The 27,472-nt window shown below is 47.9% G+C and overlaps 1 protein-coding gene across 1 annotated transcript in view; it reads right to left on the bottom strand.

Moving 5' to 3' along the window:
- Window positions 1–27,472, bottom strand: part of Dapk2 (death associated protein kinase 2) — a 114,899-nt gene that overhangs the window by 33,453 nt on the left and 53,974 nt on the right. Inside the window, exons 3-4 of the mRNA XM_013346471.2 lie at window positions 14,190–14,411; window positions 6,273–6,411 (exon numbers count right to left, since the gene is read on the bottom strand). Of these exons, the coding sequence (XP_013201925.2) occupies window positions 6,273–6,411; window positions 14,190–14,411 (361 nt within the window). The remainder of the gene's footprint in view (window positions 1–6,272; window positions 6,412–14,189; window positions 14,412–27,472) is intronic.

The following is a 27,472-nucleotide window of genomic DNA, read 5'->3' on the forward strand; positions in this document are numbered from 1 at the left end:
GAGAGAGAGAGAGAGAGGAGGAGGAGGAGGAGGAGGAGGAGGAGGAAAAAAAGGGAGGAAGGGAAGGGAATGAAGGAAAGAAAGAAAACACCTAAAACCAAACCAAAACACACGAAAGCAACACTGCAAAATCTCAGAAGAACAGCCTACTGTTGGAGCTTTCCAGACAAGGCAACCGAGGTGAATTAAGTTATCCAAGGCCACAGACTGATAAGCAGAGCAGCCAGGCTTAGTCTGGGTCTCCCTGCTTCTTTTCCTCTCCTTAGCTGCTTCCGGAACTAAGAGTCTCCATTCCTACTGAGATCTGCTGCAGTACCAGGGTTCCTGGTGGGCTGTGCTGGGACTTCACAGAAGCCATGTGAGGTCGGGTTCAGGTAGAGGGCAGCATACAGTTGTGGGCAGCCAGACACCCCTGAGGCCCCCAACACGATGGGAAAGGAAATGGGCGCAGGAAAGGAGACAACATTTTTTGTTTAGTTTGTTCAACAGAAAAATGGGAACCATGTTGGCCCTAACAGACTGAAGAGCACAGTTCTTTTCTCTCTCTGCATTCCTGTCCCCACCCACGACAAGTGACTCACTCTCCAGTGCATGCACGCTCTATACTAAGTAGTAATGTACAGTTTTAAAGGAGACTAAACTCTTAAGAAAACCATGTAACCAGGTGGGAAATCAATGTTGTAAAGAATAAGATTAGAAGCCAAGTATGGTGGCACACGCTTGTCACCTGGGGGGAATAAGCAGGAGGTTATACGGCAAGTTTAAAACCAGCCTGACCTACATGAGACCCTGTCTCTGAAAAACAAAACAAAATGTATAGCCCAGCCCAGAACTTGGATTAAGGGCATCAATAGCAAGTGCCACTCTGTCACCTGATACTTGTGTGATCTCGGGCATGTTACTTAATCTCTCTGAATCTCAACTGTTTAGTGTGAAAATATGACATCACCCTCTGCTGCCATGAGGGTCAAATGAGGGGAAAGGTGTAAGCATGCTACATTCCGGAAAGTACTATGTCTTTAAAGGGTTACCCCTGTCACCCTAGCAAAAGCTTGACCAGAAATCTATGGCACCATGACCATAAAAACAGCACTAAGGGTGATTCTGGGAGTTTGGGCTTTGGGAGAGTCCCTGCCTGCTCCAGAATTTACCCTCTTTTTTTGTTTGTTTGTTTTGTTTTTTGAGACAGCCATAGCTGTCCTGGAACTAGCTCTTGTAGATCAGGCTGGCCTCGAACTCACAGAGATCCACTTGCCTCTGCCTCCCGAGTGCTGGGATTACAGGCATGCGCCACTGATGGAATTTACCCTCTTACTAGTGTTTATAATAATTAAAAACCTCCTCAGAGTTTTGAGCTTCTGGATTACATACAATTTTAGTCATTTCTCATGATTTATTATTTCTGCTTAATATACCATTAGTCCCAGGGCCCACCTTCTATTTCAGGGTTCTCAGGATGAATTTGGTTGGTGGAGAGAGAAAAGAATACACCCAGGCTCAGAGGAGAAGCCGCACCAAAACCTCATACAGACACCCTCTCCAGGGCTGTTATTTGTACAAAGGTGAGGTTTCTGAGGCCTATTTCCCGGTGAACTGACCTATGGATAGCCTGGCTGACGGTCCCTGATACCAACAGGCCATCAGCCATGTCCCTCCCAACAGGGTAACGACCCTAATTCTTCCACTTTAACCTTCCCAAATGTGTGTCCAGTTAACAACACACACGGAAATGGTCTCCACTCTGAGGCAGAGAGCTCACTCCTTGAATGTGGGCATGGTTAGTAAGGGCCTGTTAGGTTTTATTTCAGGTGGCCTCATCACCAAGCCTCACTGTGTCCAATCCCCACAAACATTTGTGTCCTGGAAGGCAGGGGCTGCCTCACAGTGTTTAATTGCTTTTCCCCTGGATGGCAGTGGGCCCTCGATAAACGTGCACACTGGTGAACTAACTGCGCTCTGCCTATGACACTTTCATGAAAGGGTGCTGCACTTTCATGAGTACATCTGCCTGTCACTAAGCTATCTGTTCATTCGCTCATTCATTCGCTCAGCACCGAGCGACTCGTCCTATGTCAGACGCTGTGCCACAGAAAGTGACTCAAAAATCAGTGCTCCCAGAGGGCCCTGCACCTTCCCTGGTGGCAGAACAGTAGAGCTGGCCCCGGTGATGTGAGCGTAGGTGACCTGGATCTGAGAACCTGAGAACAGGAGAACTGGGCCCAGCTCCTTGCTCCAGGCTGCACTGGGTGAGCTGGCTGAGGCAGTGCTGGAGAGCTCTCCTGGGTAGTGATCAGGAGGGAAAGCTGGGGGAGCTGACCAACCCAGCTACCGCCCAGGCCCAGAAGCAGGGCTGTGAGTTGGCCCACCTTGAAATTCACCTCATCTATGAACCGCTGGAGCTTGTGAAGGGGAGGAACCTACAGATCCAAAACAGCAGGATCTCCATGACACAGGGCAACAGGAGATTGATGAGGAGCCCCATGAGAGCCCATTATTGGTGCTGTAGCAGAAACCAGAGGCCTGGAGCCAGACCTGGACTCCAGGCAATGGACACTTGCAAGCAAAGATGAATGAACTAAAGGGGAAACTGTGTGACTCAATGGGCCACACTACAGCTTCCATGACAAGATTCTTTGTTTGTTGGTTGGTTGGTTGGTTGGTTGGTTGGTTGGTTTGGGGTTTTTCTTTTAAATTTGGCTTTCATTTGGGCAGGGGGAGGTTACAAGGGTAGAAAGTGGATGTGAGGGGATTGGGAAGATAAGTGGGACTCGAATGCATGATGTGAAATCCACAGAGAACCAATAAAAAGCTTATTAGAAAAAAAAGACCAATGCTCCTAGCAGAAGTTTGCACAGAGGGCAATAGAAGCAAAGGGGCTGGTTAATTCTTAGTTAGATTTTTGGCAAATAGCCGAGGCTTTCTAAAGGAAAGAAAGTTTCTGCTGGGTCTTCTAGGATGAGCAGGAAGGCCCTGGGAAGGGAAAAGGAAGAGTAGGGAGGTCGCGACTCACACTCACGGTCTCTAGAATTACCTGGACGGGCCTCTGGGCACGACACATGTGGAAAGTTACCTTCACGTTAACGAATGTGAACAGACCTATATTTATTGTGGGTAGGACCCCTTCTGAAAAGGGGATCCAAGCCTCTATAAAATGGAGAAAGCTGGCTAAACATGAGCATATATTCATTTCCTCTCTGGTTCTTGACTTAGGAAGGCCCGGCTGCTTCCAGCTCTGTAGCCCCAACTTCACGGTGGACTGTCCCCTTAACTGTAGGCTGAAAGAAACCCTTCTCTTGAGGTACTGTTGTATTTTATCACAGCAACAAGCAAAGAAACCAAGGCAGCTTCCCAGGAGACCATTCATCTCACAAAGGCAGGCCAGACAGCTGACCTCCTCAGCCACGGCTCCTTCAGGCTGCAAAGAGGTAAGGGATGGAGCACGGAGATGACCTGGTGGCTGTGTCCGAGGGGAACGGATGGAGCACGGAGATGACCTGGTGGTTGTGTCCAAGGGAAGCCAGGCTTTCTTGTCGAGGGGTAAAAGAATACAAAGCAAGTCGGAGGAAACAGAAGCTCCTCACAGAAAAGGGAATATGAAAATGTTAGAGGGTAGGAAGCAACATGGAACCAGGAAACCTCTTCTAGGGTACCAGCTGCTGTATCCCCCGAAGCTAGCGGGAGCTTCCAGTCCAATGGCACACAGAGCTACACTCTGGGTATGGGAGGTGTCTCCCAACCATGAGAAAAATCTGTGGTCCAGCTGCTCATCATTCCCCTGAATGTATACCCTGAGGATGGACGACCACGGGTGTGCTTAGCAGCATCCTCACCAGGCATGTACCAGGGTAAACTCAGACTGTCTCTAGGCCATGGAAAATGCCCAGACCGAGAGCTAGAAATAGCCCCATCCATCACTCCACAACAGCGAGTCTCAGCTCTCTCAGGGCAGCGCACACATTGGCAGAGTTTGTTTTCCTGGTCTAGCAGGGCCCAAAACATTGTAACAAGAGTTGTGTTTTCTTTTCCACTCTCTGGGAAGGAGAGAACAATAACAGCATGCAACACGCATTCTGCATGCACCACTTAACACAGCTTCCCTCCAATGTCAGCTCTGCAGGTAGGTGGTGCTCTCTGCAACAGGGCTGACAAACCAAGATTCGGGTGCCGTAGGGTGTATAGAGGAACGAAGCATAAATTCCAGCACAGCTGACTCCAACCCAGGCTCCCCTTCACCACAGCAACCCCCCCGTTTCTACTAGCCCCCGGAGAAAAGACAAAAGGAGCCAGTTCCGAGGCAGTCTCCAGGAGCCACTAAAGACCCAAGAAAATAAACTTTAATTACCTATGGTGTTACCAGGAAGGAAACACAGGTGCAATCCAGGCAGACCATTGTCACCTCCCTAGTATGTCACCCCCATGGTGTGTCACCATCCGCTATCCAAAAGCTTGCCCAGTCCCACCCTCCACTGGGCCTTCAACTTTTATTTTGTGACGACTGAGGGGACTCGGTAAGACATTTTCAGTAGAAGTAATTCAAAATACTGTGACAACTGGTGTTAGGAGGGGACCACGATAGGATAAGAGCTGGGACAGGGATCCATGCATGGGAACTAAGTCCAGCAATGTCATATTCTCTCTGGATCCTGGTGTCATTGTGGACACTGTCTCCCCTCCACCGTCACACAGAGTCAGGCACCTAGGCAATTGTGAGGTTGACCTCTGAGTTACTGAACACCTCATCTAAATCACTGCTGGGCCCTCAGCTGCTCTGCTGGCCCCATTCCGTCCATCTTCCCAGCCAGAGGCTGAAACATATGCCTGCTAACCTGTCCCTCGTACCTCTCAGGGTAAAGGGCAAGGGGCAAAGGGTAAAGGGCACCTCCTTGACTCTGCTTCAGCATCTCTTACCTGCCTCCTGCCCTCTTCCTGGCCTCTTCCCCAGTCAGGGACACACTCCCTCTTCTGCACTCCACTGAGTGAATTGTGTGATCACTGTTATACACACGTACACACCCCCTTCTGTACTCTACTGAATGAATTGTGTGGTCCTGTGATACACACATACACACCCCCTTCTGTACTCTACTGAATGAATTGTGTGGTCCTGTGATACACACATACACACCCCCTTCTGTACTCCATTGAATGAACTGTGCTGTCACTGTGATAACACACGTACACACTCCCTCTTCTGTACTCCATAGAATGAACTGTGTGGTCACTGTGATGTACACAGTCCATCCCTCTGCAAACCCGTCAATTCTTTAGAACTGCTTTTCCATGCAGCCTCTCTGATAACTTCAGGATGAGTTAGAGGTCTGCTCTTCAGGCTCCCCAGCCTCCCCAGAGCTTCCCTCTGTCACAACTCTTAGAACGATTGATCTCCTTAGGAAAGAGGAGCGAAGGCCAGGACACAAAAGAGCACAGGGCTTTCTGCAGAGAACACTGGATAGACAGCCAGGTGTGGCCATGCATTCATGTAAGCCCAGCACGTGGGAAGCAGAGGCTGGGGACTCATGAGTTCAAAGCCAGCCTAGGCTACAAAAGACCATGACTCAAAGGCAAATAAGGAAATAATGACTAACAGCGGGTAGGTGTCCTCCTGTAAGCAGGAGTCTGCACATGCGTGGAAGGGACCTCCATGAGTCAGCTACCTGCAGAGACCATCAGTGCATGTGCCTGAGCTCAGTTACTCAGGAAGCCAATCCTGCCTTGACCACAGCCATACTCTATGCAGTTACATGTGGTCATGATGAACTTTCTTGGCCCTGAACAGCTGTAACCACAAATGATCAGTGGGCCCTGGAAGCAGTCTTAGGGCTCTGGTTTGGGGTGAGGTAGGAGCAGGCAGCCAATGGCCCTGGTGAGGAGACAGAAGGCCACACTGTGCAATTCTGCAAACCCTGCTGGTTCTGCCCACTCATGACTTAGCCCTTCCTTGTCAGTCAATTTCCTCTTGTGAAATGGGTTTTGTTTCAAGTTTCTTGTTGCTGGTTTTGTTTTGTTTCGAATCATGCCTCATCTATTCCCTGGAAGAGATCGTGTTTCTAGCTGATCAAAGAGCATCTTATATCAGCTCCCATGGGCAGAAGACCTGAGAGGAGAAGTGAAGCAGGTGGATACTCGCAACAGGCCATACTGCACCCAAGGTCAGCGTTTTAGGTCGACCATTACAAGAGGGGGCCTCTGAGAACTGGACCCTTGCTATGGATGGCAAGGGGACAGAGTCCCTTCTTCTTAGAAACGTCTTTTGCTTTATTCCCCTTACTGACCTTGAGATCAAAGTGGGCAATTTTCTTTGTGTGAAGGTAGTTCACCCCATCCAGAATCTGCTTAATGAAGCTGGTGGCCTCCTCCTCACTCAACGACTCCTTCTGGGCCAGGAAATCGAACAGTTCTCCTCCGGACACTCTGGAAGACACCAGTGGGGAGGGCCAGGCCCAGTTAGTTTTGTATGCCGAGGGACCTGGTTGATGGGTGCAGGTCCTACACCTAACCTAGATTCTCTGGAAAACAGAATCCCCCTTGCCCTGCATGGAACTAACCTTGGTCTAATCATCACTGAATACTGGCTTTGTCTCTGTATTCTTTCTGTTGAACCTTGCAGTCAAGAATCACTATGAGCGTGTTCCCAGAAAGACCTCTGTTAGTGCTCTAGGCCCAGGTCAGTCATTAACTCCAGGTATTACCCTTTCCCTGCAAAGAGCAGGCTATGCCCTGTACTGAATTACATTTTCTACAGAGCCCAGTTCATCCTCAGTTACTCCATTTTGGGTATAAATGCTGAGGTAGAATGACCCGGCATCTAGTTAGTTAGTTAGACGGTGAGGGTGGGGAACACAAGCCATGGCCCACAGGCAGAAGTCAGAGGACAACTTGCTGGAGTCAGTTCTCTCCTTCCGATTGTGTTTGTTCCAGGGACTGAACTTGGGCTGTCAGGCTTGGCAACCAACACCTTTACCTGCTGAGCCGTCTTCCCAGCCCCCGACTTGCTAACTTGTTTGTCCATGTGAACCAGTACCCTCTCCCCGCATACCCAGAAGGCAGAGAGTGATGAGTGGCTTATCTGTGTTAATAAAAATTATCTCCTGGGAATTCATTTCCCTTACCAGACCAATGAATGACACACTCCCCTCTAGATTTATGAAAGGAGAAACCAGACTACAGCATGGCACACCATCCCATCACTGTCATGGGCACCAATGTGCCTTTTTGCCCTGAAGATCACCAAGTAACAAATTCCTAACTGTCCTGAATCAGGGAAGCGTGATTTCCCCTGCTCTTGGTACTGCCACGTGGAAGATAACCAGGCCCAGCGTCTGATCTCTTAGAGTATTCTGCGTTCGTACTGACCCTTTACACACTGCGCTGAATGTGTGTACATTTGTGGACACACGCACGTAGGAGCAAGAGGTTGAACTCATGCTGCCGATAGCCTTCAGGCATCAGCTATGTGACAACTGATAAACTTGAGGCGGGGGGGCTTTGTCTCTTGCTCAGAGCTAGAGGCTTATTGTCTGTGCTCTTCCTCCCCTGGGCAGAATAACTGTATAATAAACTGTCATGTATCAGTGAGTGTTGGCCCCTATTATATATCTAAATAAATTCTTTTGAACCTCTCCCAGACTCTGGTGGATTCTTGCTACAGAGCTACATAGAAGGATGCTATATACCATGTTTTCTTTACTTAGCTCACAGTGCTGATGAAGCTGTCTGGTTCCTCTTAACACATTGAAATGTAAAAGAAGAGGACGAATGTTAAAAATGTAGTGTGTATTTCTGTGTGACTGTCTCAGTGTGTCTACGCATGTGGTATGTGTGTGTGTGCATGTGTGTGCGTACATGCGTGTGTGTGCATGTGTGTGCGTACATGCGTGTGTGTGTGCATGTATGTGTGTGTACAAGTTGCAGGAGGTGGTTCTCCCCTCCCACCATATGGGACCCAGGGATCAAACTTGGGTCATCAGACTTGGTGGCAAGCACCCTTATTCACTGAGCAATCTCACTGGCCCAAAGAGAAGTATTTTTAAACAGAATTGCTAGATAAAATAAATAAGGAAAACACAAAAGTTTGAATTTTTTTCAGCCTATTCCTACTGGGAAGAAAACAAAAGAGAAAACTCTGTGGAGGGGAGAACACAGGTGTGGCCCAGGACGGCTAGATAAGGAGATTTGCGTGGCTCGGGAGCCCAAAGGAGGCTGGCCAGGTGTTATTCATCAAGACAATGAGGGCGATTAGTCAGCTGTACAAAGGGCCTATTGTCCAAGACAAAGAGATAATGATTTCAAGCCATCTTAGACTTCCTGTAGGGAAAGAACTCCGCTCCCATCAAGGCCACATTCAGAGCCGGGAAGACAGAACCCTATCAAAGGAAGAGCCCTGCCTCTGCCCAGCACTGGTTCCTGTGGAGGGCCTTTGCTTCCTGGGCTCTCACGCCCTGTTCACCAGTTACACCAGGTGTGGCTCCCACTAGCTCCTGAAGACATTGCTGGGTGCCAAGCAAAGCTGTGGGGGGTGTGGCTACTACCACCTGGATTTCAAAGGCTGCCTCAGTGTTTGGTGGAAAGGGAGCTGTGGTGTGGGTGGAGGCGAAAGCACAGAGCACCCACTACAGTAATACCCAGAAGGCCATGGGAATGGGGTTGCCCTGAGACCCACAGGTGCATGTACCGTTCAGCCAAGCAGCTCCAACCTGTGAGGGCTATGGTGTGGGCTGCTCCCAGCAAAAACAAGGGCAGGGTTACCCAAAGCTGTTATGCGGGATCTGTGTGTCCTGGCAGCCTGAAGGGCAAAATATTATGCCAAGGTGATTCTGAAGCTTCGGGGTCTTAGACTGACTCAAGGCCTGTCACTCATTTTTCCCCTGAATTTGCTCTTTTGGGATAGAAATGTCTATACCATGCCTACCACACACCGACTTTTAAACCACGGTGCTTGTGTGACGTTCCCGTTTAACTAAAGTGGAATTCGCCCCAGAATGAATCACTTGAACCCCTCCCGTGACTGACTTAGATGTTCTCTCCTAAGACACTGGCTTTTTTTTGCTTGTTTTGTTTTTTTTTAAGACTGGGCCTTGGTTTGTAGCTCTGACTGGCCTAGAACTCGCTCTGTAGACTACGCTGTTTTCAGACTCAGAGATCCGCCTGCCTCTGCTGTTCACATTAACCAGTGCAAGCAGATGTGTGCTCTAAGTGTCAAATCCACTTCAGCTTATGCAGACTAGGAATTAATATATATTAATATGCATATTAATATATATTACTCATTATATATATGTAATATATAATACTCATTAATAACTCACACTGGCTACATATTAAAGTCAGTATGTATTGGGGTGAATAAAAAATATAATTAAAATTAGTTCACCTATTAGTTTTTACTTAATGTGGCTACTAAACATTTAGAATTACATGTGGTCAATATTCAATTCTCTTGGACTGAATGAAAAAGAAAGCAAGCTCTGTGCCATTCTCTGATCTGTGACAGTGGCTGTGATGTGACCAGCATGCCTTTCCAGCCAGGATGGACTGCACCCTCAAAATAAGAGCCAGAGTTAACCCGTCCTCCGTCAGGTTGCTTTTGTGGGGGTACTTTTACCACAGAAACAGGGCTTGTGTTTAAGTCAAGGAGAGGGGGACACAAATACTCATGGAGCAAACATGCTGTCCAAGTCGCAGGAACTCCCTGCTCAGCGTGAGGGGCGCGAGTGGTTGCTAGGGAGGAGTCTAGCATAGCATTTTCTGTGTCTCATGGCAACATCATCCAGCATCCTGCCCTCACTCTGACTTGGGGAAGGCAACCTCACAGTTGCTGCAAGGGTCACTTGAGGGCCACTTTCCCCAGGCTAAGGTGGGGGTCCAGTCCTTTCACAACCTTAACCTTGGGGTGGGCAGTGCGCAAGTTCCCGGACACAAGCTTTTTTTCTTGAAACAAGAATGAGAAAAGATGTCTCCGGGCACCTCAGGCTGGGAGGACTCCTGACACAAGGTTGAATCAATACTGGGAGGCCCTTGAGAAGTCCTTGAAGTAAACACTAGGTGCAGTCTCACTACAGAGTTGCAGTGCTGAAGGAGGTCTCAAAACAATTTAAAGTTCACCATTCCTACCACGCGCTTTCCCGAATATTCTCTCACTTGGCCCTCACACCCACCAGGAGGGATGCAGATTACTGAGGGCCAAAGAGAGCAAGTGACTTGTCCCAGGTCACACAGCTAATAATTGACAGAACCAGGATTCAAGGCCAGATCACACGAGATCAAGGGCACCACAGGTCCCCTTCACCTGGCTTTCGCCTCAGCATGAAGCCCAAGTTACTCAGGACACATCAAAGTCACTAGAAACCTGGCAACATAGTTTTTATCTAAAAGTCTCTCGGGTCTGAGACCTTTGTCCTGGGTCATTTCCCACCTCTTTTCAAGATGTTGCTGCTGCTGCTGCTTCTTCCTCCTCTTCCTCCTCCTCTTCTTCTTTGACAGGGGCTGGCCTCAAACTCACAGAGATCTGCCTGTCCCTGCCTCCCCAGTGCTGGGATTAAAGGCCTGCACCACCCCCGCCGGACTCCTTCCAAGCTTCTTTCAGCTCACACCCCAAACCAAATCTCTCCAGCTTTAATATGAAAAGCGAAGGCTAAGGGTCTGGTTGTTCTCTGCTACAATGTTCTCGGGGTCGACCCCTTCTCCCCTGCAGTTGGTACACCTGGTGAATGCTGTCCAGAGCGCTCTGGTGATGTGTATATAAACGACCTGCACAAGCAATGACGGACAAACAATGTTGCCACAGCTGCTGGGCCTAGGAACCTAGGAAGCATCAGCACCGCTTAGGACACTTGGCAGAGCATCACCTGCTGCCATCCTGGAGTCCAGGAGGACCCAGGGCATTTAGAGCTGTAAAGGAGCATTCTCCACACAGGACATGAGTTCATACTGAGATTCTGAATGTAGACTTAGCGCTATGCAGAAGTCAACTTTACAAACACAAAATCCTTCCTAATCCTCCCTTCAACTGCTATGACCAGAAGCAGGTGCTTCTGCAGCCACAGATGGGATAAAGACAGCTGAACGGAGCAGGGGTCAGGGCTCGGCATGTCTTCTAGCACTGGCTCCTTCAGCAGAAATGAAAGGAAGCGCCATACCAGACAACAGCTGCTAAAGAGGGCACGGGAAACAGCACCCATTAAAACTGCAAGTGAGGGGTTGGGAGATGGCTCAGTGGGTAAGAGCAATTGTTCTGCAAACATGAGGACCCGAGTTCAAATCCTCAGCACCCATGTAAAAATCTGGGTAGTCATGCACACCTGTAAACCTATCAGTGTGGGAGGCAGGAACAGGAGATTCAGTGGAGTCTGCTGATGACCAGCCCAGTTCCAGTTTCAGGGAGGGGCCCCGTTTCAAGGAAATAAGGCAGAGAATGGTACTGCAGGACACTGGATGTCCTCCTCTGGCAGCCACACACAGAGGTGCACGCACACACATGTATACATATACAGAACACATGCATGTACACACACACATTATACACATCTGGCCACACACATCTATCAACCCATACGTCTGTCAACCCAGCACTTGATAGGCTGAGCCAGGAGTGTCATGAGGTCTAGAGCAGCCTGAACTATATTAGTGAGATGCCGTGTGAGAAAATCACCGCTGAATAAACAAGCCAGTTCTGAAAGTGAGCAGCTGGACAATAACACTTATGTCCAGCCACTCGGCAAACCTACTGTCCAGTGAGGACCCGAATGCCAAAAACTCCTGCACTGCCCAATAAGAGTCACCAAGTCCAAATAAAAACTTTTAGAATTCCTCCCCTAGGAAGTCAGTTCCTCCTCCCCTAGGAAGTCCTCCCCCTCCCAGAAGTCCTCCTCCCTTAAGAATCCTCCTTGGAGCCCAACAAGCATGGTCTAACCCTTAGTTTTCCTCAGTCAGACATCACAAGCACAACAAGGCAGCCTACAAGTAAAGGAGGAGACAGAAGCTGTGGACAGCTAGAACTCAACAGCATAGCAAGGGGGGGGGGAGCACCTATGTAGGAACATTACCCATGGTTCACCTGCACCCACAAGATGACTGTATATCAGTACTGGCTGAGCGTCAGCCCTGGCTGGGAGAACTAGAGATAGGGCAGAAACATCTTATAGCCCAAATGCTGGGGTTCCACAAACAGAGGGAGACCATCTTCCCAGCAGTTAAAGAAACACCGATTAAAATGACAAGATACTGATCTATAACTATAAAGATGAATAATGAAAGAGGCGTATTTTTGAACAAATGACCCATAGCCACTAAGGCCGAAGACAAACAGAAACACTGCCCCATCCCTGCATCCTTTAGGAGTGAAGTCACCAAGAGCCTATACCTGCCCAGCGTTAACTTACTCCTCCAGGCCTGGAGAGTCAGCTGAAATGACCAATTCAAAAGAAAAGGGGACTGGGTAACAGGTGGAAAACTATAGCAAATGTCCAGCAACAGAGAAACACTGGTGTGTAATTTAATGAAACGTGACATAGCTGTTTAAATGGGAAAAGGCTATATATGGGATTTTGTTAGTTGGAGAGGAAAAAGTAGAACAGGAAATTGTAAAATTATATACAAAGTGATAAAGATTGGGAGGAACCACAGAGAAACACAGTAGCCGTGTTTGGACTGGAGGATTATAGATGCGTTTCCTTGCAGTTCCTGTGGGGTTTGGCCTTCCCAGGAAGATGGGCTTGTCACTATCTGCTGGGACTCAGGATGCTAACCAGCGACACTTAGCCTTAGTGCATGCCATGTGGAGTGTCCCTGTGACTGAACATCAGGCTCCTGTCTGGGTCAGGGACGCACACACAGTAACTATTTCATTTTGCAGAGGGGTCCATGGCTGAAACACAGGACCCGGGCCCTAGAGAAGGCGAAAGCACGGGCAGTTCTCTGCAGTGAGACGCTGAGGTCGATGATGGGAGAATCAAAAGTGAGAGGGTGCGAATTCCCTTCTGCTAGATAAATTTTTATCTTGCCAACATGCAGGTAAGTCTCGAATTAGAGCAATCTGAATGTCAGGCAGTCCACTCTATCTAGAAGCAGGTTAAGGAGACTTCCTGGTTCATAGATGACCTGCCCACAGTCACAAAATCAAGAATTTCTGGGACAAACACTCCACTGTTGTGCTGATTGACAGAAGTGTACTACATGCTTTTGAGGCTCAGAATCCTCTTACCATGGGTCTTGCTAACTGGCTGGATAAGGCTATTGTTACTTGTGCCATAGCCTGACTCAGACTCTACCACCCTCCAAGCTCACTCAGGAGGACATCAGAGTAGACAACCAAGCTGGAGTCTTGGCGTCGCCTAACTAACGTCCACCAGCCACTGTGAAGTCCTTCCCAGCAAGGCCATCACAAGGCTGTATCACCTCATGTGCATGGCTGTCTACATAAGCCATTTGGGTGGAAGTCTCAGCCTTGCTCTTCCCTGCTATAGGATGTTCTGGTCTGTAAAATGGGTATACTAAGAGTCTCTGTGGTTGTATCACTATGAGGGTGAGATAAGGTAAGCAGAGTGAATATAAAATAACCTTTCTGAGTTTAGAGGACTCACTAAAGCCAGGACTGAGCAAGATGACCAATACAAGACACCTTGCGAATGCAGGGTATAGCTGGGCTCTTTAAACGGTAGCTACTGACCAGTGAGGTGGGTTAGTGGGTAAATAATAGCGATCCCTGTAATAGTGCAAGTACTGAACAGAGTGCCAGTGTAGTGGATTTCCCAGGGAAGGGCTAGAGAAGGGTTTTGGGAGAGCTGAAAAGATGCTCATTCTTCTCTTTCAGACAGATGCTCTGACAGTATCTGCTACCCAAGTACCCTCCGCTCCTTCTCACCCTCAGAAATGCTCCTCTGGCCAAGAAATAAGCCAGAATCACTGATTTCTGTGACCTTCAAGACCCAATGAAAATAAGAGTCAGGCCATTACTCGCTATCCTTGCCACTTGGGAAGCTCACCCCCTCCTTTGGCCCCATTTTAGGAGGAGGATAGGGCAACTGAGGCAGAGGGAAACTGCTTACCACTAACTGTATCTTCTCTGGGCTGAGGTTTGGTCTGGTTGCGGTTAGTCCTGGGGCCTGTGGCCGGAGCTTCCACCACCCTGACCTATCTCTGCTGCCCACCCTACATCCCCCCCCCGACCATGGGTGTCCTGGTGCCCCACTCACAGCTCGAGGATGAGCACCACGTCGGTGCGGTTCTCATAGACGTCGTGCAGCGTGATGATGTTGGGGTGCAGCACCTGCCGCAGGATGCTCACCTCCCTCTCGATTTCCTCCCGGCACACGCCCCGACGGCTGGCCCGGCTCTGCCTCTTCTTGATGAACTTGGCCGCATACTCCAGCCCTGTGCTCTTCTCCCGGCACTTCTTCACGATGGCAAACTGGCCGCTGTGGGGACACGGACCCACACAATTAAGGTGCAGCCCCTGGAGAAGTGACCCTCATGCTGACTACCAAACAATCACCAGATTCTTCTACCAAGACAGAAAAGCATTATCACTGGCCAGTGGCCCTGCCTGACTGACATGCAGTGACTGAGATAGGACAGGGATTGGGATTCCCCTTCCATTGCTACGAGACCTTGACATTTTACTAGGAAGGGATGTTCTCTTGTTGCTGGTATACAAAGGTGATCACCAAGACCCTGGAACACACCGACTTGGTTAACCTTGTCCTTGTGAAGCCTCAGCTAGAAGCCAAGTCTAAACTGCCACCTATAGTCACAACGTCCATAAACAGGCTGGGTTGGTAAGAATCCTGACTGGGATGGGGGTTGGGGTGAAGACCACTTGGCAGAGTTAATCATCATCACAGTGTGAACAGGGAGTGGTAAAATTTGGAAACTGGGGCGTAAGGAGAGGTCAAGCAACTCATGACAGAATGAATAACAAAACCAGACATCAAAGCCAGCTGCTCACAAAGCTTCTCGGGAGACAGGACCCTGCTCAGGCTCTTTAAGATGGAGACCATGAAATGGTGTCTATGCCAGAGAGCCAAGGCGCCCTGAGCCAGCCTCCCTGAGTACTCTGAGGGCAGTCCATGCTTCTTCGTCTCAATTCAGCCATGAGCTAGGACAGATCTAAATCCCTGGGGATTGCTAGTATCTCCTCCTTACCCTCCGAGGTCCTCCTTCTCACCTTCCACATTGCTCTATGTTCCCCCACCTCCCCTCAAGTACACATGTTATACCCAGATCACGGAGTCCCCCTGAAACCAAGCTTGGACTCTGCTCTCAACCGCTGTGTCAGACAGACCGAGAGTCCAAGCTTAAGCTTGAATAAAGACTCTTTGCTTTAACATATAGGACTCGGTCTTCTAGTTGGTTTGGGGGGACTCCGTGGTTTGGGTATAACACACACTGCCTAGGTAACTCAGAAAGGTTTATTATGCTGCTTATTGTCTTCGTAAGGGGCCCACTGGATCCAGGGCCCAGATGCACTCTCTTAGTGGAGCTGGTGCAAAAGTTACAGTTGTGAGAAACCGGGTATTTGTCCCAGCCTCGGAAAATGACATTGCATCTACAGGATTCTGCTGTTAGAATAATCTTTAAAGAGATGGTCTTCTAAATAAACTGGCCGAGCAAGCAAGCAGACAGCCAACAGCTAAACAGCCTCCTACGACCAGCACTTAAGAGACGTCATCAAAAGCAAACTCGTTCATCTCTCCACCTTCGCCCTTCACTCAACGCTGTGAGCATGTGTCCTGTGCTGACTGGTAAATAACAGGGAACAAAGGCAGAGGCAACAGGTGCAGAGGGGCCCTGGAAGAGAAGAGGACCACAGGAACTAGGCTTGGGGCCAATTCACCTTACACCATCCACTAACTAATGTTTCAGCTCTCCAGACTCCAAGTATTGGCTCTGAGCTGTCCACACACGAGGGGCTCATGCAGGTGGAGGAAGGCCAGGGTGTACATATTCAATGTGATTTCTAACACAGATGGCCACGTGGAGCCACTCTGGGTCTTGGGGACAGAAGGTTCCTGAGTGGGTGCCAGCAAACACTTAACAAAGCTTTAGGTCAGCACTGGGGCAGCATATTCCTCTCCTTCTGGTGCTGCAAGAGGCTGCTGGCAGGCCTGGCATTTCAGAGTTCCTGGAAGTGTCCCCCACAATCCTGAGTGAGTTGACTGATGGAGAAAGTGGAACTCAAGGATTTTAAGTTGTATGCATGCTGGTGGTACAGGGTTAGGGTTGACACCCGAATCCCCCAGTTCCCAGCTTCAGGCTGCACTGACCATGTCATGAACTGGGAAGGTACAAACGTGATGTCGTAAAGCAGAGCTAAAGGTTCCAGGTCACCTTGATGTAGCATCTCTTTGGTCTTATGAAGGGAATGGACATGGCTTTCTGTCACATGACCGAAAAATTCCTCAAGTTCTCAAAAAGTGAGTATTTGCTTCTGGCTCTCGGTTTCTTCAGGATAAGAGTGAGAAGAAGGAGCAGGGCAGACCTATTCTTCCTCCCTCCAAAGGGAGGCACTCCGAGAGTGGGTAACTAGGATGGAGCCAAACACTGGCAACCCCAGGCATCCTGAAGCCTCTCTTTTCTCGGGAAGGGCCCCCTTGCCTTTGACTGTTTTAGGAAGAGTAGAAAAACTTTCCACTAGGCCCATGATGCAATGGGTGGGGTCTGGGCAACTGGGACAGGCCTCAAGGTTAGACAGACCTGCTTCAGGGCCTCCTTTATGCGGTCATATGGGTCAGTCAGGTCACTACCAGCTCTGAGCATCCGTTTCCTGACTTGTGAAAGGGGAGTCATGATTCACTGTGAGGCGGCTGTAAAGGAAACATTTGTACGCTGGCTCACCATCAGCAGGAACAGCTGGCGTGGACAAGGACTGGAAGTCACTGCTTCAGATGGTCTGGAATGTACGGCCAGGGGAAGGTGTCATTTTAAAAGAGCCCTTTGCCCTGATTCCAGTGCACACCTCCCAGATGTGCAAATACTTCTATTCTAAACAATGAGTTGACTCTTTCAGAGCAGTAGGTGTCAACCCTGGCAGCATTCTAGAACACTCTGGGGAATTTTTAGAACGAAGGAGATCGAGATTTCAAGTCTAGAGACTCTGAGTTAGCTCTGGGCTATGGCCTGGAGATGAAGATTTTTTTTTGTCTCATTCTGGTTTTGCTTTTATGATATAGAGCCTTACCATGTAATTCAGGCAGGCCTTGAACTCAAGGTGGCCCTGCCGTAGCCTCCCCATCGCTGGGATTACAAGCATGCACTCCTGTCCCCTGCCCCTGTGTAACTTTCTTAGGTAGCTATGCTGGGAACCATGGCTTAGAACAGCTCTCCCTTGCAGATAAAGAACCCCACTAGGGTCACTGCTATCACTGGCCAGCCTTCTTGATGTCACGTTCCCTGGGAGGCCTTCTTTAACCCTGTACTATTCAAGAAGACAGGGAAAATGAGATGGAAAAGGACCATCAGGTTCTGATTGAGGGGGACATGGACATAACTCTGTGATAGGAAATCTACAAAGCAAGACAGTTACGTTGGTTTTCAGGAGCCCCCGGAAAAGGTTTGTTTCTACCGCCTTTGTTGGCATCAGCAAAGTCAAAGTGCTGTAGAAGAGGTTAACAGCTGCTTCATGTTTTCTGGCTTTATGCAAACTGTGGTCAATATGTTCACGAACAGTATGTGTTTAAAGAATTAGAGACCATAAATCTGAAAGGGAGTCTGGGGAATGGGAGGAGTTAGAGGAAGAAGAAGGGGAAAATACGTATATGAAAATTTTTTCTTTGGTTTTTTTGAGTCAGGGTTTATCTATGTAGCCTTGGCTGTCCTGGAACTTACTCTGTAAACCAGGCTGACCTTGAACTCACAGAGATCCGCCTGCCTCTACCTTCCGAGTGCTGGGATTAAAGGTGTATGCCAACAAACCTGGCTAAAGAGTGGAGATGTTGGGGATTGAATCCACATACTCATACATGCAAAGCATGCACTCTACCACTGGGCAATATCCTGGCCATTGAAATTCTTAAAAAACAATATACCTCTGTGTGTGTGTGTGTGTGTGTGTGTGTGTGTGTGTGTGTGTGTGTGTGTAAAGTGGGGATGGAGTGAGATAGACAGACAGACAACTATCCTAGGTTTAACATGCACAGTGGACTACTCCATGGCCACTGCACATGCACAGCAGAATCTGCCATGGTAGCACGATGCCCATCAGAAGGCACCTGTAGACTCAAAAGCAGGTGAAGACAGTGACAACCGCAGGCCTTTGCCCCCCAAGAAGCCTCTGCAGCCAGAAGCTGAGGTCCCCACATAAGCAACCAAGTTAGGATATGGGGGTGAAGGACAAATGGCAAGGGCTCCCCTGCCTTAGGACAGCCACTCAGGGTAAGATGCGGTGAGAGATCAGACTCCCAAGCCTTGGATTATGCTGATACTAACACAGAGACCCGAGAATACGTCATGTCAGAAAGCTCACTGTGGACAGAATTGAAGGCTTCCCCTCAGATTCTCTGAGCTGCCGCTGCAAGTCCTGGGTTCTAGTCAGGGCCTCTCCGTTAACTGATCACGACTCCAAGCAGCCTATTTAACTCCTTTGCCCTCAGTTTCTTCCCTTTTTGAGGTGGGGTGTGTGTGATAAGGCCTGCTCCACGAGACTCCGAGGAGTGCTTGGAAAACCACAATATCTGTGAAAGGTCGTGACCATCCAGAGGAAAGGACCTTGGTGTTGGCAGGGGGAACTTGGTGCCTAAAGCTGGTATGAGGCATGTAGGAGGCTTTGTCAAGGGACAGTAACCACAAGACACAGGGCACGGTCCATGCTCTGCCAACACAGTCTCCTGAAGGCCCCTCTTCCTGGGCAGAGGGCTCAGTTCCCCAAACACTCAGCACCTGTTAGGATCACTAGCAGATAGGCCTGGTTCCAGAACTTGCCTAGGCCTGGTTGCACCTCACAAGGGCTCCCCTGTTATCTGCCTAGGAACCCCATGATATATTTTTAGATAGTGGTTCAGGGTTTGGTAATGTCCCAACCCCAAAACCCAACACTGCGTGGAAAAGGCTGACTCAACCCTCTCAAACTCTTGGCTGCCAAGAGAGAATAATCCCCAAATGACCCAAATATCATACCATGAGATAGAGTAATAAAGCCATGTGGATACTGTTACACATGCAGCCATTCTCTTTAAAGGTGAATTCTACAGCCATTTACACACACACATAATAATAATAATAATAATAATAATAATAATAATAATACATACACAATGTACATACATACATATATATGCACACACACACACACACATAAAGACACAATCTTGGTTCCATTTTCTAGAGCTGGCAAGATGGTTCAATGGATAAAATGCTTGCTGTGCAGGCCGAATTACTCCAGATTCCTCTGCCTATACTCTCCCTCTTATCTACAGTAAACCTTCTCAACTACACCTTGGAGCAGTCATGTCCTTATCTTTCAGTCATTTGCCACCAAGCCTGATGAGCTGAGCTGGATCCCTAAGATCCAAATGATGGAAAGAACCAATTCCTGCAGGCTGTCTCTCCATGAATGCAGTGCTGTTGTACACACACACACACACACACACACACACACACACACGTACAGCAATACATAAATAAATATAATTTCTAAAGAATACTAAGGATAAGAAAAGTTAAGCAACTTGACAGTTGGGTAAAGTAGTTTAAACACAAGCCCTAGTCTTCTGATTCCAGCATCAGGGTTCTCAAGGTAACTTCCCTGCAATGGAAGCAGTCGGGAGAGGGCCCATCCCAGGAGAAAGGTTTGTTCTGCAGTACACAGGATCAAAACCAGGGCCTCACTCATGCTAAGCACACATGCTAAGATTGTCGTTGAGCTACAATCTTCCGCCTTGTGGAACAGCATTTTAACACCGATTTGTCTAATACGGCCAGCACTTGGAGAAAATAAAACACAGGTGATTTTAAAAATAATTTAAATAAACCACAGGAGGGCCGGACAGTGGTGGCGCACGCCTTTAATCCCAGCACTCAGGAGGCAGAAGCAAGCAGATCTCTATGAGTTTGAGGCCAGCCTGGTCTACGAGAGCTAGTTCCAGGACAGGCTCCAAAGCTACAGAGAAACCCTGTCTTGAAAAGCCAAAAGACAAACAAACAAACAAACAAACAAAAAACAAAAACAAAAACTAGGTTTTATTGCTGATGTTAAATTCTCAAAAAGCATCTGGCCCCTTAAGTTATGCCCACATCAAGGCTAACTGCCCACCCACCCCCTTCTCTCTGCCAGCCAGACTGCTCTGTCAACTCCCAGGGGCCAGGTGCTGAGGTGCTGGAGGGTTTTGTTTTTGTTTTTTTGTTTTTTGTTTTTTTTTTTTTTGTTTTTTGTTTTTTTTTTTTTGGTTTTTCGAGACAGGGTTTCTCTGTGGTTTTGGAGCCTGTCCTGGAACTAGCTCTTGTAGACCAGGCTGGTCTCGAACTCACAAAGATCCGCCTGCCTCTGCCTCCCAAGTGCTGGTTAAAGGCGTGTGCCACCACCGCCCAGCTTCTGCTGGAGGTTTTGTAAATCCTACAAATGAATTTTGGTCTAACTAATTCCCTTTCTCAGCCAACTCTCAGGTGTCCATGAAGTGAGTTCAAGAAGTTTGTCAAGATGGAGAGGAGGCAGAGCAGCAGAGAATAACGGGTCTGAGCCAGAGAGAGAAGATTAGGAAGAGCTCCCAGGCTCAGGGTTCCTCTGCCTGCTTCCCCAGAGCCACCGATGTAGTTCCTTTTCCCACCCAGAGAACAATGAATCACAGTTCCTCTGGAATTACCCTGCAGGTTTTCAGGGCCATAGGGCAAGGATAATGCTTAGAAACTCAAGATGCAGCCCAACAGAGGGAAAAGAACCTTCAGTCAAAGGCAGGAGCAGGTCAAATCCACAGAACTCAGGAACTGGATTAGCCTAATTCTCAGGGGTGCACAGCCACTTTGGGGATGGTGTCTCTGAGGCCTCTCTACACTCTACGTGGCTAGGTTCTGATGCTGGGCCTCTGTGGCTGCCCCAACTGCCCTTTTTTATCCCCCAACTTTTTCCAGCATAACCATCCTCCAGCCAAGCTACTCCCAACTCTTTAGGCTGAGGCTCTCTATGAGTCAGTGGGAGAGTGCTTATCTGGCATGCACAAGGCCCAGGGTTCAATGACCAGGACTGCAAAAATTGTGTGTGTGTGTGTGTGTGTGTGTGTGTGTGTGTGTGTGTGTGTGTGTATTCCCCCATTGTCTTAGCCACCAACCTGTTTCTAATCTCATACATGCAAATTCATAAATTACAATCACCCAAATTCAGAAGAGTCAAAAGAGTCAGGGTATAGTTCTGGTTTTATTGTCTTTAGCAAATCATACAAGTCTCAACCTCAGTTTCTTTGTATGTAACACAGGCAGGAATATTCTAGTTTTACCACACTGTAACGTGAATGAAAGGAATCTGAAAGCACATGTAAGCCAGGCTTCCATGTGTGCGAACCCTGTCTCCTGCTCACTGGATCACCGCACCTCCATTTCCCAGTCCCAGTGGGTTCAGAAACCTCATTTACCCCTGATGCATCCCAACCTGAGCTTCAAAGTAAATAGTGCTGTAAGGACTACTATGGTCATTGAAGAGCAGCGTCTCCTGGTAGGATCTGGGTCCAGGAAGACAGAAAATGCTTCAGGACACTGGTCTCCAAGGCAGGAAGAGTAGGGGAGTAAAGAAACACAGTGTTGTCAGAAGTCAGAGCAGGAAGCAGGTGGGGGGGGGGAGGGGAGCAGCGCTTTGCCCAAAGCCGGGTGAGCCCTGAGTCAGGAATAAGACAAGGAGCAGGAAGCACCCACAGCAGGTAGAGGATCAGGAGCAACAGAAACAGCAGCCAAGAAGGAACCTACAGATAGAAGAGGGTCTGTAGTCATTCAAAGAGTCTTTCTGCTATCTGAGGAATGTTTTCCCCTCCCTGGCACATGACTTTGGCATTTGTAGGCTCTTGACCATGACTTTCACATTTGTTTGGGGGTGGAGATGCCTCTCTCAGGAAAAAAACCTCATAGAAGCCCAATAGGTAAAAAAGATAAGAGGCCATGTTTCTTTGGTAGGAGAAACACTCTGAGCCCACCTATCTACCACTCCCATACCTATGAAGACCAGCCTTTAAGGGTTCTGTGGAGGAGCTGGAGAGATGGCTCAGTGGTTAAGAGCACTGACTGCTTTTCCAGAGGTCTTAAGTTCAATTCCCAACAAGTACATGGTGGCTCACAACATCTATAATGAGATCTGGTACCCTCTTCTGGTGTGTAGGCACACATGAAGACAGAACACTATATACATAAAGGTTTTGTGAAGCCCCCAAAGCTCCAGGGAACCCAGTTTGAGAAGTACTTCTTAAAACATGGAAGCATGAATTTAGATGATCCCAAGGGTGTTTCAAGATGCAAATGAAAATAAAACAGAAGTAGAACGCATGAATGCTTTGCAAAACCATCTTGTCTTTTAAGAACCATACTCATCAGGGCAGACTTAGGGTGGAGAGTAAGAAACGTGGGGCTGGAGAAAGAGCAGAGCTTAGCAGTTAAAAGGAAATACTGCTCTCCTAGTAGACCCAAATTTGGTTCCTGCCATCCACACTGGGCAGGTTCCAGCTACCTGTAATTTGAGGTCCAGGGGGAACTAATGCCTTCTTCTGGCCTGTGTGGACATATATACTCACATGTACATACACGGAAATAAGTATCTTTTTAAAAAATCTTTTTGAAGAAAAATAAATATGTAAGATAAGGATCAGGAATTAGGAGTTTCCAGAGAACTGAAGCCTGACCCACAAATGTCCCAGTCCCCAGTCCCAGGTGCTGTTCTGTGGCAGCTGTTTTCAGAGGTTAGCTCATTTAATTCTCTGGCCCTGAAGACTGACTTCCTTCCTCTGTCTTTTTTTCTTTTTCCTGAGAGGAAAAAAAAAAGTTCCTAAAGCACAAAAAGGAAGGAATTGTTGAGCAGAGCCAAGTGGAGCTGAGGGATGGGACCGATCTTGAGACATAAGCAAAATCTCACGCTGTTGTCAAATGCACAGGGTGCACAAACACCTCCTAAAATAAAGTAGGTTCAGTCCAAGTTAGACTGAACTACACAGGGAAGTGTTTCCATTGAAAACGCAGCTCAGCACTCATTCAAACTTCCCTTAGCATTTAGAGACTAGTCCATACAGAACAGAGCTTGGGCTGCAAAGCAGAGAAGGACTGCAGGTCGACAAGATGGCTCGGTGGGCTAAAGCGCCAAACCTGATGATCTGAGTTTCATCTCCAGAGGAGACCTCCTTGATGGAAAGAGAACCAACTTCTGCCAAGTTGTCTACTGAGATCCACATGTGTGCCGCGGCATGCTGCCCACACCATAAGTAAGTGAATAATAATAAAAAGAAAGAAACATTTACAGAAAGGAAAAGACCGCTAAGATGGAAAACCCAGGATGCTTCTCCTGTTGCTGTTAGCCTCATTATGGGCTGAAATGGTTCATCTTCTCGAATACCTCCATCCTAACCTGCAGACCCTCCTATCACATGTAGGCAACTCTGGTGAATCTTTCAGTTCCTTTTCATAATTCATACAAGGTGACAAGGGACTCCAGAGCTAACCCGACCTCTTTGCTGAGTAACATGTTCACATTTTAATGACATTAAAAAAAAATTAGTACCAAGCCTAGGCAAACACTGGTCAAGTAGAGAAACTACTTAGACACACATCTTTCTGCTTTCCTCAAACTCACACTGGATAGGTGTGAATATGTGTGTCAGTGTGCACAGAGCATTCCCACCTTCTGCTGGAGCTTTTTTGTTTGTTTGTTTGGTTTTGGCTTTTGTTGTTGTTGCTAGCACATCCCTCTATATCCCCAGCCCAGCACACTGAATGTTAAGGCCCAGGGGATTCTTGTTATGTAACACAGGCTACCTGGAACTTATCACTCTTTTTTGCCTCCACTTCCCTTATGCTGGGGTTATAGGCTGAGGGATTCTAGTTGTAACTGTATTCTGGTATACTCAACTGTTAGCAACTTAAAGGCAGGTGCTGTTTCCCAGAATTTCTGAGAAGTTTTTATTCACAATTTGCTTCCTGACCATCTCTGGCAGCTTTCTCCTCGTGGGCTTCAGGGATCAAACTCAAGTCACCAAGCTTGGTGCACCAAGCAAGTGCATCTATCTGCGGAGCCCACGTGTCCATTATTTTAAAAAGGAGGAGGCAGAGGAGGAGGAAGCCAAATCTTTCCCTTCATCTTATCTTCCTGAGATGAGATGGTATCATTTGGGGATCTGCTCTGTTGAAATTTCAGTTTTCAGTCCATATTCTTTTTTATTCCATTTTTTCCTTTCTCTTGCTACTCAACTTTACAGCCCAGCAGGCCTTGTACTTGCAGTTCCCCTCCTGAGTAGCTAGAACTACAGGCCTGTCCCACCAAGCCAGCTCTTGATAGAGCAGAGATGATGCTGTATATACAATTTCATCACCGTGTGTGTGTGTGTGTGTGTGTGTGTGTGTGTGTGTGTCTGTTGTTGCTGGTGACAGGAGCTGGTTATTCAGTCAACGTTGTTCTCTTAACTCTTCCTTCCTCAGCCTTTCAAGTGCTGAGATTCTAGGTGTGTGCCATCAAGCTTAGTCTTATTGTCTATTAACAATAGACTGCGAACATTTCCCTACTATAACTGATAGCAGCTCATATAGCTAAGGTTGAATTCCCAATGTCTCCTGTGAGTACAGACAGGAACCTCTTTACCCTACTTCCTATTTCAATTTGAATATCATTAATAACACCATTATAATTACCCCTGTACACAAATCTCAACATACATTCTTTCTATTTTAATATTTTTAACTAGGGGACAGCTTCTACATAAACTTTTTTTTTTTTAGGTAAGGTCTCATTTTGTGGCCTGAAAAACTCACTATGTGGATATTAAATGTAAAAAAAAAACAAACAAAACAAAACAAAAAAAAACTAGAATGAACACATTTTCCTTTATTTATTGCTAATTTGAACTGTTTCTCTAATTATTCTATTGGACTTTTCTATTATTTGTAAAGAGCTCTTTACATATTTGTGAAACTAGATCTATCAAATATGCTCAAATAGTTCCCTTTCTTCCTTATGGCAGAGTCACTGCAGGCTTAATGTCTGTAAACCGTTAGGTCTTTGGAGCACTTTACCCCTCTCTTCTCCAGCCTGTCACTTCAATCACCCTCTAGTTCCGGGACAGGCACCAAAAAGCTACAGAGAAGCCCTGTCTCGAAAAAAATAAAATAAATCACCCTCGTGCTGTCCCTGAGGGATACTCTGAGGGAGTCGCTGCCCCTGGTAAAACTCTTGACTCTGTTATTCACCTAGGCTTTCCATCCTTGGTGCCTCTTCAGACCTACTTCATAGGCACACGGCTTCCACCAACCCTCACCTCACACCAGGTCCTTCTCTCAAAGCCACTGCACTCTTCCTCATGTCCCCCATACTGGCCATATGAAGGAGGGGTGGCATCTGCAGATGGGCAGGTCTTCTGCAAAAGCCAGTGGCCTAAGGGTGTGCTGCTGTGGGACCAACAAGACTCCCTTTAGACAAAGCACCTCCCATCCCTAAATTACCCACCAGACTGTGCAATGTCCTTTGCGCTTTTTCTTTGTTTCAGTAATTGTGTTTGTTTGGTTTTTTTTTTTTTTAAACAGGTCATTTCATGTAGCCCAGGCTAGTCTCAAACCATGGCAATCTTTCTGTCTCAGCCTCCACAAGGCTACTTTTACATGTATGTGCCACCGTTCCTGCCTTGTAATATGTTCTTGAAAGGGAAAAAATGTTTCTTAAGTAGAAGAAGGCTTAAAAATGGTTGCCTCTGGTTTTTGTTTGTTTGTTTGGTTTCCAGGCTGGCCTCGAACTCACAGAGATCTGCCTGCCTCTGCCTCCCAAGTGCTGGGATTAATGGTTGCCTCTGAATGAGCAAAACTGTCTCTCTCACACCCACACCCACCCACACATCCAGCTGTGCCTGGAAAGGCTTGGTCTGACATCCATCCTAACCTCAGCTCCATCTTGCTTAGAGAATTACTGGGTTGGAGAGAAAAGGAATTTTGACTGATGTACTTTGATTCTTGCTGGTATCTGAGATCCACGGGGAAATCTCTTCCAAAGCAGACAGTAGCCTCAGAGAAATGGGGTGGGTGTCTGGCAGAGTGTTGGGACCATGCACCTGCGCTGAGCTTTGTGTGTAGAGTACCCACTGTGCATCAGGGCTGGGAAAAGGTTTACACAGCAGTCCTGTCCTCAAGGAGTGTTAGGACAAACGACATTAAGTTCAGCAAAGGGAGGCTTTCTGAGGGAAAGGGCAGGCAAACGCCCTCTTTCAATATTTGCTGGCTCCTGGTGGAAAAGGAAGAGGCCCTTGTTCATCTTTGTGTCCTGTACCCACTCTCAAATCTAATCCAGTCATCTGATGAACAAGATATCCATATTGGTCATGCGGGAGCTGACAGCCACAGCAGGAACACAGGGGTCATCAGATGGCTCCAGAGAGGCAAAGGCTGCCATGCGGAAGATGCCAAGCTAATAGAGAGGGCACCTGTTGTCGTTGTGGTCACAGTAATCTTGGCTACATCTGGCTGGCTTTCAGACAATGTCCCTGGGTCTCCACTAAGACGGGGTCACCAAGCAGAGGCCTTGGGTCCCAGGCAGAGCCCTGCTTGGTATTAGAGCAATGCCAGTCAGGCCCGGCCCCTGGCAGAGACTTAGAATTGGGAAAACAGGGTGGTAGCAGGTGGCCCGAGGGAAACAGTCTGTCCTTTGGCTATCCTGTGTCCCGACATGTTGGGACAAAAGCAGGTTTCTCCCTCTGCTTCTGAGGGAAGCCTAGACCTGCTAATGCTCAAGATAAGGCTGGAATGTGCCTGTCTGGCCAGCCTGGGCTTGTGCGACAGCCAGGAACTGACTGCGCTTGGGTCTGCTGCACTGAGGGTAGAGACGATTCTCTTGTATACTGATGCCTGCAACCAGGACCAGAGATGTCTGCTCTGAGTCCTGAAACTCATTGTCTGAGTAATTGATCTTCACCAATCAGAACTATTCCCAGAGCATCATGGGTCTTCCAGGTTCCAGGATTAGTATACATACACATATGTTTATTTATATATTTATTTACTTCCTTTTTTTCCGAGACAGGATCTCATGAAGTCCAGGTTAGCCTCAAACTCACCTGTGTATCTGAGGATGACCTTGGCCTCCTGATCCTTCTATCTCCTCCCAAATGCTGGGGTTATAGACATGAGCTGCTGTGCCCTACTTCATGTTCATATAATTCTAGCATCGAGTCTCCTCAGCTCTCCTCCAAGGCAAGCGTGTTATTTTCACCACACAGGGAAAGAAACTGAAGCCAGAGGACTTGGTGGTTGTTAATGTTACCCTGTGCCAGGTAATGTTACCCTGTGCCAGGTAATGTTACCCTGTGCCAGGTAATGTTACCCTGTG

This window comes from Microtus ochrogaster, chromosome 5 (assembly GCF_000317375.1).
Source record: "Microtus ochrogaster isolate Prairie Vole_2 chromosome 5, MicOch1.0, whole genome shotgun sequence".
NCBI classification, from domain to species: domain Eukaryota; kingdom Metazoa; phylum Chordata; class Mammalia; order Rodentia; family Cricetidae; genus Microtus; species Microtus ochrogaster.